Source organism: Cetorhinus maximus, chromosome 16 (genome assembly GCF_964194155.1).
Source record: "Cetorhinus maximus chromosome 16, sCetMax3.hap1.1, whole genome shotgun sequence".
In the NCBI taxonomy this organism is placed as follows: Eukaryota; Metazoa; Chordata; class Chondrichthyes; order Lamniformes; family Cetorhinidae; genus Cetorhinus; species Cetorhinus maximus.
In genome coordinates this window covers 25,744,595-25,765,214 of record NC_135894.1, presented here as the reverse complement: position 1 = coordinate 25,765,214, position 20,620 = coordinate 25,744,595, and the positions used below count along the sequence as shown (strand labels likewise).

The following is a 20,620-nucleotide window of genomic DNA, read 5'->3' as shown; positions in this document are numbered from 1 at the left end:
CATCTATGTTTCCATGTGCCTGATTGTGATGCATAGACTTTTTTCACCGCTTTTTATAACTTTATTTAATTATTTTCGGGCCTGCAGCTCCCTGAGGCAGCTGTCTGCCTTCGGGGAGCTTTCCCGCAGAGCTCACCCTCGGTGACACCATCGCCCACCCTCTTCCCGCCCCCCATCCCGGCAGCGCTGAGCGTTTCAGCGTGCGTTTCACGCTGGCTGCCCATTAATTGGTTGGCCAGGGTGAAATCGGGGGCCAATCACGGTTGGCGTTTCGTTTCCCGACCGCTCCCAGGCCCACCAATAGCGCTCGCCACGCCAAAGGAAAAATTCAGGTCCAGTTTTTAAAAAAATTTCTCGACTGGCGTAGACGTGACGGGCTGAATGGCCTCTTTCTGTGCAGTAGCTTTTCCCATGGTTCTATGGTTGCTGTACAATCCTGCCATCTTTATTCCCAATAACTATCTATTGCGGAAATGCATTGCAACACTCATTCAAAGGACATTTTATGACACTTTCCCTCACATTATGGCCTGAATTTTACCTTTCGCGTGGCACGTGCCATGACTGTGACCATGATCGGCCCCAGACCGTGATTTGACGCTGGCTGACCCGGTTAATGGCCAGCCAGTGTGAAATGCGCGCTGAAAAGCTCAGCGCTGCCGGCGGGAAGAGGGTGGACGATGATGTCACCGTGTGCGCAGGTGTGTGCTGAGGGAAAGCTCCCCAAAGGCAGAGAGCTGCCTCAGGGAGCTGCAGACCCGAAAACAACTAAATAAAGTTATAAAAAGCTGCAAAAAAAAAGTCTGTGCATCACAATCAGACACCTGAAAACATAGCTGGTAAAAACGCTGACTGCAGATTTTTATTTTTATTTTATTTCATAACAGAAATATCATTTCGCCCTTGGATGAAGTTTGGTGGAAAATACAAAGGCCGCCTGGCCGATTTGCCCGTCCGCCAAGCGCAAGGTTGGACAAGGCACGGAAAATCGCAGACAATTGCGCTGTTAATGGGCTTAATTGCCCCCTTAATTGTCAGCGGGCACGCGTCCAGCTTTTGCGCGCGCCCGTCAAGCAGAATATCGCGTGATTGCACAATGACGTCGGGACTCTCGCCCGACATCTTCTCGCGCAATTTTATGCCCGCTCGGGTCGGGCGCGCCCACCCGCGAGATGTAAAATTCAGCCCCTAGTTACCCATTTTAATCCTGTTTCCTGCACCTGGTCCATATCCTTGCAGGTTCCAGCATTTTAGGTGCAGATCCTGGTGCCTTTTAAATGAGTTGAGGGTTTCTGCCTCCACCACCAAACCAGGCAGCGAATTCCAAACACCCACCACCCTCTGGGTGAAGAAGTTTTTCCTCATGTCCCCTCTAATCCTTCTACCAATCTCCTTAAATCTGTGCCCCCTGGTAATTGACCCCTCTGCTAGGGGAAACATGGGTAAAGGTGCAGTGCCAAAAAGGCTGCAGATGTAACTCCTTTATTTAAAAAGAGGGACAGAACATGCCCAGGGAACTATATAGCAGCCAACCTCTCATCAGTAGGAAAAATAATGGAATCCTTACTAAAGGAGAGAATAGAAATAACATCTAGAAATGAAAAATGTAATAATGAATAGCCAGCATGGAATTACAGAAAAAATTTGTTTATTGAATTTTTTAAGGAGGTAACAGGGAGAGTAGATAATGTATTGCAGTAGATGTGATTTATGTGGAGTTTCACAAGGTCTCTAAGAAGGTGCCCCATAATAGACTAATCAATAAGGTCAGAGAATGTGGAGTCAGGGCACATGTGGCAAAATAGATTGCTAGCTGGTATCCAGACAAAAAACAGACAGTGGGAATCAAGGGTAGTTATCAGAGTGGTAGAAGGTAGGAAATGGTGTTCCACAAGGATCAGGGATGGGCCCACTGCTGTTCACAGTTCACATTAACAATTTGGACTTTGGAATCAAAATACAGTTACTAAATTTGTGCATGACACCAGATTGTGGTGGCGGGGATAGTCAATACCAAGGAGGACTGCAATGAATTACAGGATGACATTACTAAACTAGCATAGTTGGCAAATCATTGACAAATGAAGATCAACACAGATAAATGTGAGGTGGTACATTTTGATAGGAAGAATCGAAAGGTCACTTATTACTTGGAGAGTGCCAGTCTAGGTGGGGTAGAGGAACAGAGGTGTCTTGGAGTACAAATACACCAATCACTGAAAGTTGCGCCACAGGTTAGCAAGGCCATAAGAAAAGACAATCAAGTGCTAGGCTTTATTTCTACAGGGATAGGATTGAAAAGTTGGGAAGTTCTGTTAAACCTGTATCGAACCTTGGTTAGACCACACTTTAAGAGTGCAGTGTACAGTTCTGGTCATCATATTATAAAAAGGATATAGAGGCACTGGAGAGGGTACAGAGAAGATTTACAAGGATGATGCCAGAAATTTGTGGGTATGTATATTGGGAAAGGATTGACAGGCTGGGTCTCTTTTCTCTTGAAAGAAGACTGAGGGGTGGCCTGATGGAGATCTTTGAAGTGAAGAAATGATTTGACAGAGTGGATGTAAAGAGAATGGTTCCTTGTGTGGGGAAGAGCAGAATTAGAGGCTGTCAATATAAGATAGTCACCAAGAAGCTCAATAGGGAACTCAGAAGAAACTTCTTTATCCAGAGTGTTGAGCACGTGGAGCTCGCTACCACAGAGAGTGGTTGAAGAGAATAGTGTAAATATATTTAAAGGGAAGCTGGACAAGCACAAGAGGGTGATGAGAAGGAGTTGCGATGGTAGATTTAGATGAGGAAATGGTGGGGGGAGGCTCGATTGGTTGGGCTGAATGGCCTGTGCCTGTGCCATATATCCTATGTAATGGAACAATTGCAGAATGATACTGGGGTTAAAAGGTTTCAAGGACAGGTTGCATAGGTTAGGCTTGTATTCCCTTGAGTATAAACTGTGTTGGGATCTCTACTATTGACTGTATCCATTCATGATTTAGATAATGGAACAGAAAGTCACATATCTGCGTTTGCTGATGCCACAAACGTAGGTGGCAAGGCAAGCGGTGTAGATGAAAGCATAAAATTGCAAGGAGATATTAATAGATTAAGTGAATGAGAGAAACTGTGGCCAATGGATCTCAATGTCAGCAAATGTGGCTAACTTTTAACTGCCCTCTAAGTGGCCTGGCAAGCCACTCAGTTTCACCAAACCACTACAGAAAAGCTGAAAAGGAATTAAGCCGGATGGACTACCTGGCATCAACTAAGGCACCGGAAATGGCAACAGCACACACTGCTTAGTTGACCCAGTAAAATCCTGGAACTCCCTCCCCAACAGCACTGCGGGTGTACCCACACCACATGGATTGCTCACCACCACCTTCTCAAGGGCAATTAGGGATGGGCAATAAATGCTGGCCTAGCCAGTGATGCCCACATCCCTTAAAAGAATAAAACAAAAACTGTGAGGTCATCCATTTTGGACCTGAAAAGAATAGAACAGGGTACTTTTTAAATAGTGAAAAATCTAGAAACAGTGTAGATCCAAAGAGACTTGAGTGTTCATCGGTCAACACTCAAGAAGCTTGACACCACTCAGGACAAAGCAGCCCGCTTGATTGGCACCCTATCCACAAACATTCACTCCCTCCACCACTGACACACAGTAGCAGCAGTGTGTACCATCTACAAGATGCACTGCAGGAATTCACCAAGGCTCCATAGACAGCACCTTCCAAACCCACGACCACTACCATCTAGAAGGACAAGGGCAGCAGACACATGGGAACACCACCACCTGGAAATTCCCCTCCAAGTCACTCACCATCCTGACTTGGAAATATATTGCCATTCCTTCATCGTCGCTGGGTCAGAATCCTGGAACTCCCTCCCTAAGAGCACTGTGGGTGTACCTACACCACATGGACTGCAGCGGTTCAAGAAGGCAGCTCACCACCACCTTTGCGAGGGCAATTAGGGATGGGCAACAAATGTTGGCCCAGCCAGTGACACCCACAACCCATGAATGAATAAAAAGAAATTAAAATGTCATGAGCAAATACAGAAAAGAATAAAAAAGGCTAATGGAATGCTGGCCTTTATATTGAGAATTTGAATACAAGGGGGTAGAAGTCATGCTTCAGCCGGTTACTGTAGGCCCAGGAATGAGCAGTTCTGGGGAGAACACCTAAGGAAGGATAGATCGATAGGTAGATAGGTAGGTAGGTAGATAGATAGATAGATAGATAGATAGACTGATTAATTAGCTAGCCTTGAAGTGAGTACAGCGTGGATTTATCAGAATGACACCTGGACTCCAAAGATTAAATTCTGAGGACAGATTAAACAAATTAAGAAAGTATTTAGAAAGTTAAGGGACGATTTGCTTGAAGTTTATAAGATATTAAGGCGAATAGGTAGGGTAGTTTGGGAGAAAGCATTTCCATGGCTTGGTGGAGTATAGGACTAGGAGGCACAGTGTAAAACGCAGAACTAGATTATTCAGGAGTGAATTAAGAAACAATTTTTCCCCATACAGAAATCTGGAACTCTCTCTCTCCAAAAACGCTGTCGAGGCTTGGGGTCATTTGAAAATTTCGAAAATAAAATTGTTAGACTTTTGTAAGGGTATTACTAAGCAATATAGAAACATAGCAGATAAATGGAGTTAAGGTATGTATCAACCATGATCTAACTGAATGGAGAAACAGGCTCAAAGAGCCTTTGTAACAACAAAAAATTCACAATAATCTACCCCCCCCACGCCCCCCCCTTCAAATTAGCTCCTCGTATTAGCGTTCTGAATCCAGCAGTTCACTTTTAATAATTTATTTCCGTGCTACATTATTCAAATTGCCAAATCCATCTGTGGACCTAAACCTATGTGGGTTTAGCAGGGGTCACTGGGTAATATCCCGATCATCATGAGAGAAACAGAGTTTTGATGAAATATCGTGACTCACAGTAGTCACTGACGTCTGGGTGGGTTGCTGAGAAATTGTGGGACCTGACTTGGTCACATCTGCCGTTCAATGTGCCGTGTTATGTGTTCAACCATGGTTTCCCTGTTAATTCATATTTACCTCATGCTAATCCTGAATATTAGAGTAGAAGACAGATGTTGTAAATTGTTTTACATTTCTGACTTTGTATGGTAAAGTTAATTTGCCTGGAGAAGCTGAGGATTGCCATAGCTCCAGTCGAGCTCCCCCTGAGCTGAATTGACCATCACAAAGCACAGTTTAAACCTTGTACTTCCTGGCCTAGATGATTCAATGTCACAAGCTTCAGAGAATTTATGTTATCTATCAGAATCCAGAATTCCCTGTATCTACCTAGATTAGTATATTAAAAATTGCCATGTTAGCACGCACTACCAATCTATCCTGTCACATGCCCCAAATGTGACGATCCAGTTGGAGACCAGTAACATTTTGTTTAAAGTATACAATGTTTGAAATCCCAGTTACCCACTAGGAGAATAAAGCCACAAGATTGGTTTTAAAAAAACAAAATCAATTTTACAATACAAAGTCAGAAATGTAAAACAATTTACGATATCTGCCTTCTACTCTAATATTCAGGATTAACATGAGGTAAATATGAATTAACAGGCAAACTGTGGTTGAACACCCCATATGGCACATTAAATGGAAGATGTGACAGATCCCATGGATTTCTCCGCAACCCACCAAGATGTCAGTGGCTACTGTGAGTCACGATAATGTGTAAAAACCCTGTTTCTCTCACGGGGGATTTGAATTCCTCACTTTTGAAGATCGAGCATCTGAAGTCCCTCAAAAGCCACTCTGGCTTGCACTGCATCAATGATTGCTCATACTCCAATGGCTCAGTCTCCTGTTCTGAGACTGCATTCCACGGGATTCACAAAGCTGCACTCCCGCCTCTAACTACTGGCACAATTCCAGATGCTAGCTTCACTAACCTGACAATGCCCCTGGGTTTCTCTGAACTCCAATCCCCTGGCTGCACTGAGCTATAAATGGCTCCCAGGGCTTCATCTGAGCCCTAACCTTCTCCAGCACAAAGCCAGCAACCTTCCAGCACTTTCTCAATTCTCCAGGACTTCTCCTGAGCTCTAACAGCACCGAATGGCTCCTAGGGCTTCTCTGTGACCTCCAAACCACATGAGGTCCAAACTGCAACTAAGCCCCTCTCCAGCAAACACACAGATCAACTGAAACCTGAGAACCTTCTTAAGCGCCACCCATCTCCATGATGACGTAGCCTTTCAGGGTTCACTGAATGTATTTAATTTAGCTCTAACTGCCAAAACAAAATATCTCTCTGGATTGCACTTCTTTGCTTTGCAGTGTCTCCAGTTCTCCAGATAAATAAGCCCACCTACTGTTTTATGGCTCCATCTTATCTATTCTGACTCTATTAAACAAATATAGATAACCTTCTGAACTTTCTTTTATGTGTTACAGCAATCTCTACAGCTCAGCATTTTAGTTACCTCATTTTCAGAACAACATTCCTCCCAGAACTAAATATTACCTGTAAAATATTAACACGCACCATGAAGTAGATATTCGTCACACATGTCACATGTTTTGTATCATGTGTCCTGTGCTATCTTTCAGACAGTCCAATTCAGTATCGGGCTTTACTCACCATTTTTTTCAGCTGCATGCAGGTAGAAAATGCTGAAAAGGTTTGTAGCATCATAAAACACATAAATGCCAAGAGCCAATTTTCCTGCCCCCTTCCTGAGATTGAATCATGGGATGTGCATAAGAAATGCGCACTCCCGCAGGTTCTACAAGGACACATGGACACCCAGCTCTCCCTCACCACCACCTCTCTTAACACCTCCACTGTGGCTGAACTATCAGACTGTTTATGCAACATCCAGTACTGGAGGAGGAAAAATTTCTTCCATATTGGGGAGACTGAAGGCATCGACTTCGGTCCCCACCATAAACTCCATTCTCTAGCCACTGATTACATCCGATTAGGTACTTAACAGCCTTCTGAGCTCAACATTGAGTTCTTTGGACTTCAGACCATGAGCTCTGTCCTCCATTTTGCATTTTTGCCCCTAGTGCCAGTCTGTATCTTGTTCTCATATTTTTGCTTTCAGACAGTGCTGATCTTTTTGCTGCTATTAACACCTATTCTGGACCAATGTTTTGTACTTTTACTATTATCATTTTTCACTCTCTTTGCTTTTTATTCCATGACACCTTTGTAATATAATGTCCCCTGCTGTTTAACCTATCCCTGACCTTCCCTTTTTTCCTCACCTCCCCCCACCCCTTTTTCAACAGCATAAAACCCATCACATTTCTGCCTCTCTCCAGTCCTGAAGAAGAGTCATATTGGACTCTGTTTCTCTGTCCTCATCTCCGTTAGATGCTGCTAAGATTTAACAGTGCTTTGTTATTATTATCACTGATTCCATCCTTCTGCCTGGCCACAGTCTGAGGTTGAACCAGACCGTTTGCAGTCTTCGATCTATTTGACCCTGAGATGAGCTTCTGACCCCACATGTGCTCTAATCCACGCCACCTACTTCCACCTCCGTGAGCTTGCCAATCCTGTCCCTGTCTCAGCTCATCTGCTGCTGAAAACCTCATTCATTGCCTTTGTTACCTTTGGACTTGACCACTTCAATGCACTCCTTGTCAGCCCCTCACTTTCTACCCTCTGTAAACTTGAACTCATTCTGACTCATGTATAAGGCCAGCTGTATTTCTTCAGTGTGCACTCAGGGAGAGCCTTTATTGAACTGATCTTAAGATGGCTGCCTCCAGAGGCAGAGCACCTCATGGAAGAGTCACATGACTATGGCAAGCCAGTTAGTCAGTACAGCATTGCATTTCTCAAACCCAACCACATTCAAAGCTTTGCTGTCCATTTCCTAGCCCGTAGCAAGTCCTCTTCACCCATTACCCCTGTGTTCGTTGGTTCCTGGCCCAGCAATGCCTCGATTTTAAAACCCTCATCCTTCATCTTGAGTCCCTCCATGGCCTCATCCCTCTCTATCTCTGTAATCTCCTCCAGTCCCACAATCCTCCGAGATCACTGCGCTCCTCCAATTTTGGGCTCTTATGGAACACCGATTTTAATCGCTCCACCACTGGAGACCCTGAGTTCTACAATCTCGTCCCTAAAGCTCTCTGCCTCTTGACCTCTAAGGTGCTCCATAAAATCTATGTCTTTGACCAAACCTTTGGTCGTCTGCCCTTAAATCTCCTTGTGCAACTTGATTTCAGTTTTGGTCTAAAACACCTTGGGACGTTTTACTGTGTTATAGCTGCTATATAAATGCAGATTGTTGTTGCCCAACAGTACCAGCTCTCCATATGACCTGAGTGATAAGCAAGGGGTCTAATGCACCCAGAGAACATTGACACCGAGTGTGAATCTGCATTACCTGAGGGCAAATTCAGAGCAGGGAATGGGAGATGGAGAATTAGTGAGGGTCTCTGAAAGACAGAAGAAGCACAGGAAGTGTACAGTAAAAAGTGTACAGCACAGGAATTTGGCAGTGTTAAATGTTATATGTGTAAATGCAAGGAGTATAGCAAATAAAGCCGATGAGCTGAGGGCACAGATACATGGCAGCATGATATCATTGCTATAATGGAAACTTGGCTTAAAGAGGGACATAAAAGGCAGCTCAACACCCTTGGATATAATGTTTTCAGGCAGGATAGGGAGTGGGATAAAAAAGGTGGGGGTGTAGCATCATTGGTTAAAGAATCAATTACAGCTGTGAGGAGGGATGATATATTAAATGAAGCATCAAATGATGGTCACTTGGGTTGAGCTATATAGGTTTTGAAATAAAAAAGGGGCAGCCACACTGTTAGGAGTGTACAATAGACCTCCAAATAGTGGAAGGGAGTTAGAAGAGTAAATATCTAGACAGATTTCTGAGTGCAAAACAATAGGGCAGTAATAGCTGGGGACCCTACTATCAATTGGGATATGAACAGCGTGAAGGACAGAGAGGGCACAAAATGTTTGAACTGTGTTCAAGAGAACTTTTTCAGCCAGCGCGTAACAAACCCAATGAGAGGGGGCGCAATTCTAGATTTAGTCTTAGGAAATGAAGCTGGGCAAGTGGGTGAAGTAGCAGTGAGAGACCATTTTGGAGGTAGTGACCATAATACAGTTGGACTTAACATCATTATGGAAAAGGACAAAGATAGAACAGGGGTAAAAGTTCTAATTTTGTTGAATACAAATTTTACGAAGATTTGAGGTGAACTGGCGAAAGTGGACTGGTTACAGCTACTCAAAGGGAAAACAGTGACAGATCAGTGAGGGACATTCAAAAGTGAGATTCTATGGGCACAGTGTCGACATGTCTCCACAAAGGAAAAGGTGGTGCTGCCAAATCTCGAGCCCCCTGGTTATCCAGAAGTATACAGGGCATGATAAAGCAGAAAAAGAAATGTTATGGCAGTGGCAAAAAGCTTAATACTGTAGAAAGTCTAGAGGAGTATAGAAAGTACAGGGGTGAAGTAAAAAAGGTAATTAAGAAAGCAAAGAGAGGATATGAAATATCAAAAGATATTTGCAGGAAAAATTAAAAAAAAACCTAAAGATGTTTTACCAATGCATTAAGGGCAAGAGAATAACTAAGGTAAGGGTAGAGCCTATCAGAGATGTACATGGTAACTTGTGGATTGATGCTGAAGACGTGGGCAGGATTCCATTGTCTCTGTCTTCACTAAGCAGAGGGATGATGCAGACATTCTAGTTAAAGAGGAGGAGTGGGAAATATTAGATACGATAAACATAGCGAGAGAGGATGTACTGGAGGGACTGACATCCTTGAAGGTGGATAAATCACCAGGGCCGGATGGATTGTATCCCAGGCTGTTAATGGAAGCCAGGGAGGAAATAGCAGATGCTCTGAGGATCATTTTCCAATCCTCACTAGATACAGGTGAGGCCCCAGAGGATTGGAGATCTGTGAACACTATACCATTATTTAAAAAGGGTACGAGGGATAGGCCAGAAAATTATAGGCTGGTCAGTCTGACTTCAGTGGTGGGCAAATTATTAGAATCAATTCTGAGAGACAGGATAAACTGTCACTTAGAAAGGAACGGGTTAATCAGGGATAGTCAGCATGGTTTTGTTAGGAGAAGATCATGTCTTGGAAAGGTAGGGAGCTTGACAAGGTCCCATATGGCAGACTGGCCAAAAAAGGTGGAATTGTGTGTACAGTCCTGGTCACCAAGGACAGCAAGGACATAATTGCTCTAGAGAAAATACAGAGGAGATTTACCAGAATGTTACCAGGATTTGAAAATTGCAGCTATGGGGAGAGACTGGGTAGGCTGGGGCTGTTTTCCTTAGAACAGAGGAGGCTGAGGGGTGACCTAATTGAGGTGTACAAAATGATGAGGGGCCTAGAAAGGGGAGACAGGAAAGATCTGTTGCCTCTAGCTGAGGGGTCAATTACCAGGGGGCACAGATTTAAGGTGATTGGTAGAAGGATTAGAGGGGACATGAGGAAAAACGTCTTCACCCAGAGGGTGGTGGGTGTCTGGAATTCACTGCCTGAGTTGGTGGTTGAGACTGAAATGCTCAACTCATTTAAAAGTACCTGGATCTGCATCTGAAGTGCTGGAACCTGCAAGGACTGGGACCAGGTGCTGGAAAGTGGGATTAAAATGAGCGGCGAGTTACTTTTTTTCTCTTTTTGGTCATTCTGCACTGTAACTTTTCTATGGTTCTATTACTTTGCATGTCACTCAGTGGCCAAAGATCTAATACAATTTTTTCCGCATTCTGTTTCTCCAGAATCTAGTGGGTGGCAAATGGTCTGAATATTACCAAAAAGCCTCTAATGATTCCAGCAAGTTTAAAATCAGTGAGATAAAGGATAAAGAAATCAAACTGCAGCTTCGGATGCTTCAGGACAAAGGATCTGGGGTTTTATCTCCAAAGGAATTGACCCGTGTAAGTGATTGCACCAACCCCAGTGAAATACTGACTCACTGATATGGTAAAGAGAACTTGGGTCCAGTTATAAGATTAGTGGAAGTATTTACAGATACAAGCTTCCACAAAACTCTAAATCACATTCAATCGCTTCAAATGAAACCATTATCTGCTTGTGAAAGCTGCTTCATTGCGCAGTTAGGCTAAAGATTAAGCACTGATTGCTTTCACTGGCTGGGATGGGAGGGAGGATGGTGGAGAATGGGAGTTGGAGGAGGGTAGGGGATGGGGGTCGGAGGATAGGGAATGGGGGAGGAGGATAGAGGATGGGGGTTGCAGGAGGGTAGGAGATGGAGAGGAGGGTAGGGGATGCGGGTCGGAGGAGGGTAGGGGATGGGGGTTGGAGGAGGGTAGGGGATGGGGGTTGGAGGAGGGTAGGGGATGGGGGTCAGAGGAGGGTAGGGGATGGGGGTTGGAGGAGGATAGGGGATGGGGTGGAGGAGGGTAGGGGATGGGGCGGAGGAGGGTAGGGGATGGGGTTGGAGGAGGGTAGGGGACGGGGTTGGAGGCTAGGGGATGGAAGAGGAGGGTAGGGGATGGGAGAGGAGGGTAGGGGATGGGAGAGGCGGGTAAGGGGTGGGGGTTGGAGGAGGGTAGGAGATAGAGAGGAGGGTAGGGGATGGGGGAGCAGGGTCGGGGATGGGGGTTGGAGGAGGGTAGGGGATGGGAGTTGGAGGAGGGTAGGGGATGGGGGTTGGAGGAGGGTAGGGGATGGGGGTTGGAGGAGGGTAGGGGATGGGGGTTGGAGGAGGGTAGGGGATGGGGTTGGAGGCTAGGGGATGGAAGAGGAGGGTAGGGGATGGGAGAGGAGGGTAGGGGATGGGAGAGGCGGGTAAGGGGTGGGGGTTGGAGGAGGGTAGGAGATAGAGAGGAGGGTAGGGGATGGGGGAGCAGGGTCGGGGATGGGGGTTGGAGGAGGGTAGGGGATGGGAGTTGGAGGAGGGTAGGGGATGGGGGTTGGAGGAGGGTAGGGGATGGGGGTTGGAGGAGGGTAGGGGATGGGGGTTGGAGGAGGGTAGGGGATGGGGATCAGAGGAGGGTAGGGGATGGGGATTGGGGGGGTAGTGGATGGGGTGGAGGAAGGTAGGGGATGGGGACGGAGGGTAGGGGATGGGAGTTGGAGAAGGGTAGGGGATGGGGTGGCGGAGGCTGGAGGAGGGTAGGGGATGGGGCAGGAGGGTAGGGGATGGGAGCTGGAGGGGGGTAGGGGATGGGGGTTGGGTGTTAGTGGATGGGATGGAGGAAGGTAGGGGATGGGGTAGGAGGATAGGGAATGGGGGGTCAGAGGTTGGTAGGGGATGGGGGTTGGAGGAGGGTAGGGGATGGGGAGGAGGATAGGGAATGGGGGGTCAGAGGTTGGTAGGGGATGGGGGTTGGAGGAGGGTAGGGGATGGGGATTGGAGGAGGATAGGGGATGGGGTGGAGGAGGGTAGGGGATGGGGAAGGAGGGTAGGAGATGGGGAGGTGGGTAGGGAATAGGGGAGGAGGATAGGGGATGGGGGTTGGAGGAGGGTAGGAGATGGGAGAGGAGGGTACGGGATGGGGAGGTGGGTAGGGGATGGGGAGGTGGGTAGGGAATAGGGGAGGAGGATAGGGGATGGGAGTTGGAGGAGGGTAGGAGATGGGAGAGGAGGGTAGGGGATGGGAGTTGGAGGAGGGTAGGGGTGGGGTGGAGGAGGGTAAGGGATGCGGAGGAGGGTAGGGGATGGGAGTTTGAGGAGGGTAGGGAATGGGGTGGACGAGGGTAGGGGATGGGGTGGACAAGGATAGGGGATGGGGAGGGGGGTAGGGGATGGAGATTGGAGGGGGTAGGGGATAGGGAGGAGGGTAGGGAATGGGGTTGGAGGGTAGGGAATGGTGGAGGAGGAGAGGGGATGGGGTTGGAGAAGGGTAGGGGATGGGGAGGAGGGTAGTGGATAGGGAGGAGGGTCGGGAATGGGGGTTGGAGGGTAGGGAATAGGGGTCCTAGGGTAGGGGATGGAGTTGGAGGACAGTAGGGGATGGGGGTTGGAGGTGGGTAGGGGATGGGGAGGAGGGTAGGAAATGGAGTTGGAGGAGGGTAGGGGATGGGAGAGGAGGGTAGGGGATGGGGGTTGGAGGAGGGAAGGGAATAGGGTGGAGGAGGGTATGGGATGGGGAGGGGGTAGGGGGTAGGGGATGGAGATTGGATGGGGGTAGGGGATAGGGAAGAGGGTAGGGAATGGGGTTGGAGGGTAGGGAATGGTGGAGGAGGGTAGGGAATGGGGGTTGGAGGGTAGGGGATGGAGTTTGAAGAGGGTAGGGGATGGGGTGGAGGTGGGTAGGGGATGGGGGTTGGAGGTAGAGTATGGGGTTGGAGGAGGGTAGGGGATGGGGAGGAGGGTAGGGAATTGGGATTGGAGTGTAGGCGTTGGAGTTGGAGGAGGATAGGGGATTGGTTGGAGGTGGCTAAGGGATGGGGAGGAGGGTAGGAAATGGAGTTGGAGGAGGGTAGGGGATGGGGAGGAGGGAAGGGAATGGGGGTTGGAGGTAGAGTATGGGGTTGGAGGAGAGTAGGGGATGGGGTGGAGGTGGCTAGGGGATGGAGTTGGGGGAGGGCAGAGGATGGTGAGGAGGGTATGGAATGGGGGATGGAGGAGGGTAGGGGATGGGGAGGAGGTGGGTAGGGGATGGAGTTGGAGGAGGGTAGGGGATGGGGTGGTGGAGGGTAGGGGATGGGGTTTGGAGGGTAGGGAATGGGGGTTGGAGTTGGGGATGGGGTTGGAGGAGGTTAGTGGATGGGGAGGAGAGTAGGGAATGTGGGTTGGAGTGTAGGGAATGGGGAAGAGGATAGGGGATGGAGAGGAGGGTAGGGAATGGGGGTTGGTGGGCAATGGATGGGGGTAGGGGATGGAGCAGGAGGAGGGTAGAGGATGGGGCAGGAGCATAAGGGATGGGAGTTGGTGGGTAGGGGATGGGGGAGGAGGTAGGGGATGGGGGAGGAGGGTAAGGAATGGAGGAGGAGGGTAAGGGATGGAGCTTGGAGGATAGGGGATGGGGTTTGGAGGATAGGGGATGGGGGTCAGTGGAGGGTAGGGAATGGGGGAGGAGGGTAAGGGATGGGGGTTGGAGGGTAGGGGATGCGGGAGGTGGGTAGGGGATGGGGGAGGAGGGTAGAGGATGCGGGAGGTGGGTAGGGGATGGGGGAGTAGGGTAAGGGATGGGGGTTGGAGAGTAGGGGATGGGGGTTGGAGGGTGAGTGATGAGGGAGGAGGGTAAGGGATGGGGAGGAGGGTAAGGGATGGGGGTTTGAGGGTAGGGGATGGGGAGGAGGGTAAAGGATGGGGGTTTGAGGGTAAAGGATGGGGGAGGAGGGTAAGGGATGGGGGTTTGAGGGTAGGGGATGGGGAGGAGGGTAGAGGATGGGGAGGAGGGTAAAGGATGGGGGTTTGAGGGCAGGGGATGGGGAGGAGGGTAAAGGATGGGGGTTTGAGGGTAAAGGATGGGGAGGAGGGTAAGGGATGGGGGTTTGAGGGTAGGGGATGGGGAGGAGGGTAGGGGATGGGGAGGAGGGTAAAGGATGGGCGTTTGAGGGTAGGGGATGGGGAGGAGGGTAAAGGATGGGGGTTTGAGGGTAAAGGATGGGGGAGGAGGGTAAGGGATGGGGGAGGAGGGTATGGGGTGTGAGAAAAGGTTTGTGAAGGTCCAAGACAAACATTGGCGTAATGGGGGCCAAAGTCTTCCTTGAGCAGCCAGGGAGGAGAATTCCTGCTCCTCTCAGCCCACAAGGAGCACTGAGAAAGGATGTTCCCTTGTGATGCCAATCAGGGTGGGAGGATAATATTGAGTCCATATGGAGAACTCAGTGCCTGAGGAAACTGCAGGCTTCTGGTTAATTTAATGTGTCTCTGGGTAGAGGGACAATGCTCATCATCAAAGCTCAACGTCTTGTCGTTGTTCTGATTCCAGCTGAACCGTATTCAGAATGAAATGGCCACTATCTACGGCACTGGAACAGTCTGCAGCTCATCTGAACCCTCTCAGTGTATGGAACTGGAGCCAGGTACCTGATACAAAGTTCACTTCTCAGTTCCTTCTCAGCCACTCTGTACACACACACACACAGACACACGCACACACAGACACACACACACACACAGACACACAGGCAGACACACAAAGCTACACATATACAAAAACACACCCACAGACACACACACAAATACAGATGCATAAACACAAACACATATACACACACACACATATCTACACACACCTACATACAGACACACACAAACACACCACACACACAAACACACCTCACACACAAACACAATCACAGACATATACACAGAAACACACACACACACAGGCACACACACACACAGACACAGATACACACACAGACATACACACACAGACCTGCGCACATGCACACACACTCGCACACTCTCTCTCTCGCCACACACTCTGACGCACTCACATACACACACACACTGACTCACACACACTCACATACTCACTCACATACACACACACACAGACTCACACACACTCACATACTCACTCACATACACACACACACACACACACTCACTCACACAGTTTCCCTCAAACACACTGACTCACACATACACTCTCACACTCACTCACTCACACAACCACACTGACTTTCACACACACTCTCAAACACACACTGACTCACAGACTCTCTCTCTCTCTCTCTCACACACTCATGCTCTCTCACACACACTCACATAAACACACTGACTCACACACACACTCTCTCACACTCACACTAACTCACACACTTACTTCACACACACACATGCACACATAAACATGCTGACTCACACACACACTCTCACACACACACACACACTCTCACACACACACACTCTCAAACACACACACTCTCAAACACACACACATAAACACACACACACTCACATAAACACACTGACTCACATGTGAAGCCATCTGCATTTGGGCTCGGGCAGACATGACGCATATTTTGCCATGATTGAAGCAGATGTTAAGCCTTTGTATATAAGAGACCAAGTTTCCTCTTCAGTTCTCTGATTCGGTACTGAATGCCTGAGGCAGCCATGACACTCAGGAAAACCCACAAGAATATTTATTAATTACCTTAAATTTAGCAAAATGGCACAGGTTATCATGCAAAATCTGACTGACCATATCAGAAAATGTCAGGGAGTCGACTAAAAGCTTGGTCAATGCGATAGGTTTTAGTAGTGTATTAAAGAAGTATAGAGAGCTGGAGAGATTTAGAGAGGAAATTCCGAACTTCAGAGCTCTGTAACTGAAGGCATGAACACTTTGGGTGAAGCCACAGGGCCATTGGCAAGGAACCAACATCAGAAATTAACATCAGTCTGAATGTTGGCATTGTAACAGTGCAGCACTCCCTCAGTACTGACCCCCTGACAGTGCAGCACTCCCCCAATACTGACCCTCCAGCAGAGCAGCACTCCCTCAGTACTGACCCTCCTACAGTGCAACACTCCCTCAGTACTGACCCCTCGAAAGTGCAGCACTCCTTCAGTACTGACCCTCCTACAGTGCAACACTCCCTCAGTACTGACCCCTTGACAGTGCAGCATTCCTTCAGTACTGACCCTCCTACAGTGCAACACTCCCTCAGTACTGACCCCTCGACAGTGCAGCACTCCTTCAGTACTGACCCTCCGACAGTGCAGCTCTCCCCGAATACTGACCCTCCGACGGTGCAGCACTCCCTCAGTCCTGACCCTCCAACAGTGTGGCACTACCCCAATTCTGAAACTCCGATATTGCAGCACTCCCCCAGTACTGACTCTCCAATAGTGCAGCACTTCCCCAAAATTGCGCCTCTGATGTTGCCGCACTCCCTCAGTGCTGACCCTCCGATAGTGCAGCGCTCCCTCAGTGCTAACTCTCTGACAGTGCAGCACTCCCTCAGTACTGACCCTCGACAGTGCAGCATTCTCTCAGTACTGACCCTCTAACAGTGCAGTACTTCCTCAGTGCAATCCTCTGAAAGTGCAGCACTTCCTCAGTGCTAATATCCTGACAGTGCAGCTCTCCCTCAGTACTGACACTCCAACAGTGAAGCCGTTCCTCAGTGCCGGCCCTCCAATAGTGCAGCCCTCCCCCAAAATTGCACCTCCAATATTGTAACACTCCCTCAGTACTGACCCCCCGACCGTGCAGAACTGCCCCAATACTGCACCTCCGATATTGCAGCACTCCCTCAGTACTGACCCTCCGACAGTGCAGCACTCCCTCAGCACCGACCCTCCAATGGTGCAGCACTCCCTCAGCACCGACCCTCCAATAGTGCAGCACTCCGTCAACACCGACCCTCCAATAGTGCAGCCCTCCCCCAAAATTGCACCTCTGATATTGCCACACTCCCTCAGTACTGACTCTCCGACAGTGCAGAACTGCCCCAATATTGCACCTCCGATATTGCAGCTCTACCTCAGTGCTGATCGTCTGACAATGCAGCACTCCTTCAGTGCTGATCCTCTGACAGTGCAGCACTCCCTCAGTGCTGGTCCTCTGACTGTGCAGCACTCCCTCAGTGCTGATATTCTGACAGTGCTGCTCTCCCTCAATACTGACACTTTGACAATACAGCTCTCCCTCAATACTAACCCTCTGTCAGTGCAGTGCTCCATCAGTGCTGATCCTCTGACAGTGCAGCACTCCCTCAGTGATGACCCTCTGACAGTGCAGCACTCCCTCAGTGATGACCCTCTGACAGTGCAGCACTCCCTCAGTGATGACCCTCTGGCAGTGCAGCACTCCCTCAGTGATGACCCTCTGACAGTGCAGCACTCTCTCAGTGATGACCCTCTGACAGTGCAGCACTCCCTCAGTGATGACCCTCTGACAGTGCAGCACTCCCTCAGTGATGACCCTCTGACAGTGCAGCACTCCCTCAGTGATGACCCTCTGACAGTGCAGCACTCCCTCAGTGCTGGTCCTCTGACTGTGCAGCACTCCCTCAGTGATGACCCTCTGAGAGTTCAGTGTTTTCTCATTGCTGCCTGACATCAACTTAATCACAGTGATGCGTGATGTGGTTTGACGGAAAGCCTTCTGTTTCAGAGGCATAAGTGTTGGCACTGGAGCCACGTTGGCATTCGATAGTCACTTATTCATTACATAATGGCAAAATATGAAACCCTCAAAATCAATAAATGTGTCAGGAGAAATGGAGACAAAGTTGTCTGATTGATAGGAAACAGACTAGTGGTGAACAGAAGTTTCCTGGACTCCAAGTGGAAGTTTTGTAATGGAGTTCCCCAGAGGGCACTAACCTCTCTTGTTTTTAATATACATATTAATGGTCTAGGCTTAGGTGTACAGGGCACATTCAATAGTTGCAGATGAGACAAAACTTGTAAGTATTATGAACTGTGAAGATAGTGTTAAACTTCAAAAGGACATAGACAGGCTGGTGGAATGGATGGGCAAGTGACAGGTAAAATTCAATGCAGAGAAGTGTGAAGTGATTCATTTTGGTGGGAAGAAAGCACAGAGACCATATAAAATAAACGGTCAAATTCTAAAGAGGGTGCAGGAGCAGAGGGACCTGGGGTATAGGTGCACAAATCATTGAAGATGGCAGGACAGATTGGGAAAGTGGTTAAAAAGGCATACGGGATCCTTGGCTTTATAAATAGGGGCATAGAGCACAAAAATAAGGGAGTTATGTTAAACCTGTATAAAACACTGGTTCAGCCTCAACTGGAGTCTTGCGTCCATTTCTGGGCATCACGCTTTAGGAAGGATGTGAAGGCATTGGAGAGAATGCAGAAAACGTTCACAAGAACGGTTCCGGGGATGGGGGATCTTCAGTTCCGTGGATAGTTTGGAGAAACTGAGGTTGTTTCTTCTTAAAGAGATGCTTGAGAGGAGATTTGATAGAGGTTTCGGCAGAAGTTGTTGTGATATGGTGTCGTCTGTGGTGGCTCATTGATGAGATCCTGTAGAGCTGTATGATAAACATGAACCTTTTATTGTTAGTCTTTAACTATTTACATATCCCAGGTTACTGTCTGGCATGGTGCTGCCCACAGTCCAGGCTAGGCTGCTTACTTACATAGTGTTGTTTCTAAAACAAAAACAGAATTATCTGGAAAAACTCAGCAGGTCTAGTAGCATCGGCGGAGAAGAAAAGAGTTGATGTTTCGAGTCCTCATGACCCTTCAGCAGAACTGAGTAAAGTTAGGAGAGGGGTGAAATATAAGCTGGTTTAAGGTGGGGGGTGGGGGGGTGGGGGGGTGGGGGGGTGGGTGGAGAGAAGTTAGGGGGGGAGGTGGTTGTAGGGACAAGCAAGCAGTGATAGCTACAGATAATCAAAAGATGTCACAGACAAAGGAACAAAGACGTGTAAAAGGTGGTGATATTATCTAAGAGAATGTGCTAATTAAGAATGGATGGCAGGACACTCAAGATACAGCTCTAGTGGGGGTGGGGTGGAAAGACTAACAGGGCATTACAGTTATAGATTTAAGAATAATGGAAATAGGTGGGAAAAGAAAAATCTATATAAATTATTGGAAAAAACAAAAGAGAGGGGAAGAAACGGAAAGGGGGTGAGGATGGGGGAGGGAGTTCAAGATCTAAAGTTGTTGAATTCAATGCCCTGTCAGTCTTTCCACCCCACCCCCACTACAGCTGTACCTTGAGTGTCCTGCCATCCATTCTTAATTAGCACATTCTCTTAGATAATATCACCACCTTTTACACGTCTTTGTTCCTTTGTCTGTGATTGTCTTTGATTATCTGCTCCTATCACTGCTTGCTTGTCCCTACAACCACCCCCACCCCAACTTCTCTCCCCCCACCCACCCTCCCCCCACACCCCCCACATTAAACCAGCTTATATTTCACCCCTCTCCTAACTTTACTCAGTTCTGCTGAAGGGTCATGAGGACTCGAAACGTCAACTCTTTTCTTCTCTGCCGATGCTGCCAGACCTGCTGAGTTTTTCCAGGTAATTCTGTTTTTGTTTTGGATTTCCAGCATCCGCAGTAGTTTTTTGTTTTTATCTCTAGTGTTGTTCCTAGACTGTTCCCTCAGAGTCTATTATCATACCATGGGCAGCGCTATTCCCTGGTCCCATGTTAACCCTTGCTCTGCTGAGAACCTTTACATTACAATGGCATGCAGGCACCTCAACAGGAGGGTCAAGAACTAGACGACACCGATTTAAGATGATTGGCAAAAGAAGCAATGGCAACATCAGGAAAATCTTTTCTCAGGCAGTGAGCAGTTAGAATCTGGAATGCACTGGCTGAGAGTATGGTGGAGGCAGGTTCAGTTGTGGCTTTCAAAATGGAATTGATCATTATCTGAAGAGATTTTTATTTTGGTGTTACTTGGAAAAAGCAGGGCGGGGCTAGCTGAGTTGCGTTTGCAGAGAGCCAGGTGGAGCCAAGGGCCTGTGTGGCCTCCTTCTGTGCTGTAACCATTCTCTGATTCTAAGGACAAAGCTCCAGAGATCTGTAACAGAGGCAACACAATAGTCAATTAACCATCTCCAGAGCATGCTAACGATCATAGATTAAACCATAGTTTTTATTGTGAAAGATAAGTTGTGAACTTGCCTTTCCTTTGATGTGTTTACAAGATTCTCCTAATGCTGGTGCTTTTA

The 20,620-nt window shown here is 48.0% G+C and overlaps 1 protein-coding gene across 3 annotated transcripts in view; it reads left to right on the top strand.

Moving 5' to 3' along the window:
• Nucleotides 1–20,620, top strand: part of ace2 (angiotensin I converting enzyme 2) — a 105,896-nt gene that overhangs the window by 20,272 nt on the left and 65,004 nt on the right. For all 3 annotated transcript variants that reach the window (XM_078559537.1, XM_078559536.1, XM_078559535.1), the window contains 2 exons: nucleotides 10,792–10,950; nucleotides 14,920–15,013. In XM_078559537.1, the coding sequence (XP_078415663.1) occupies nucleotides 10,792–10,950; nucleotides 14,920–15,013 (253 nt within the window). The remainder of the gene's footprint in view (nucleotides 1–10,791; nucleotides 10,951–14,919; nucleotides 15,014–20,620) is intronic.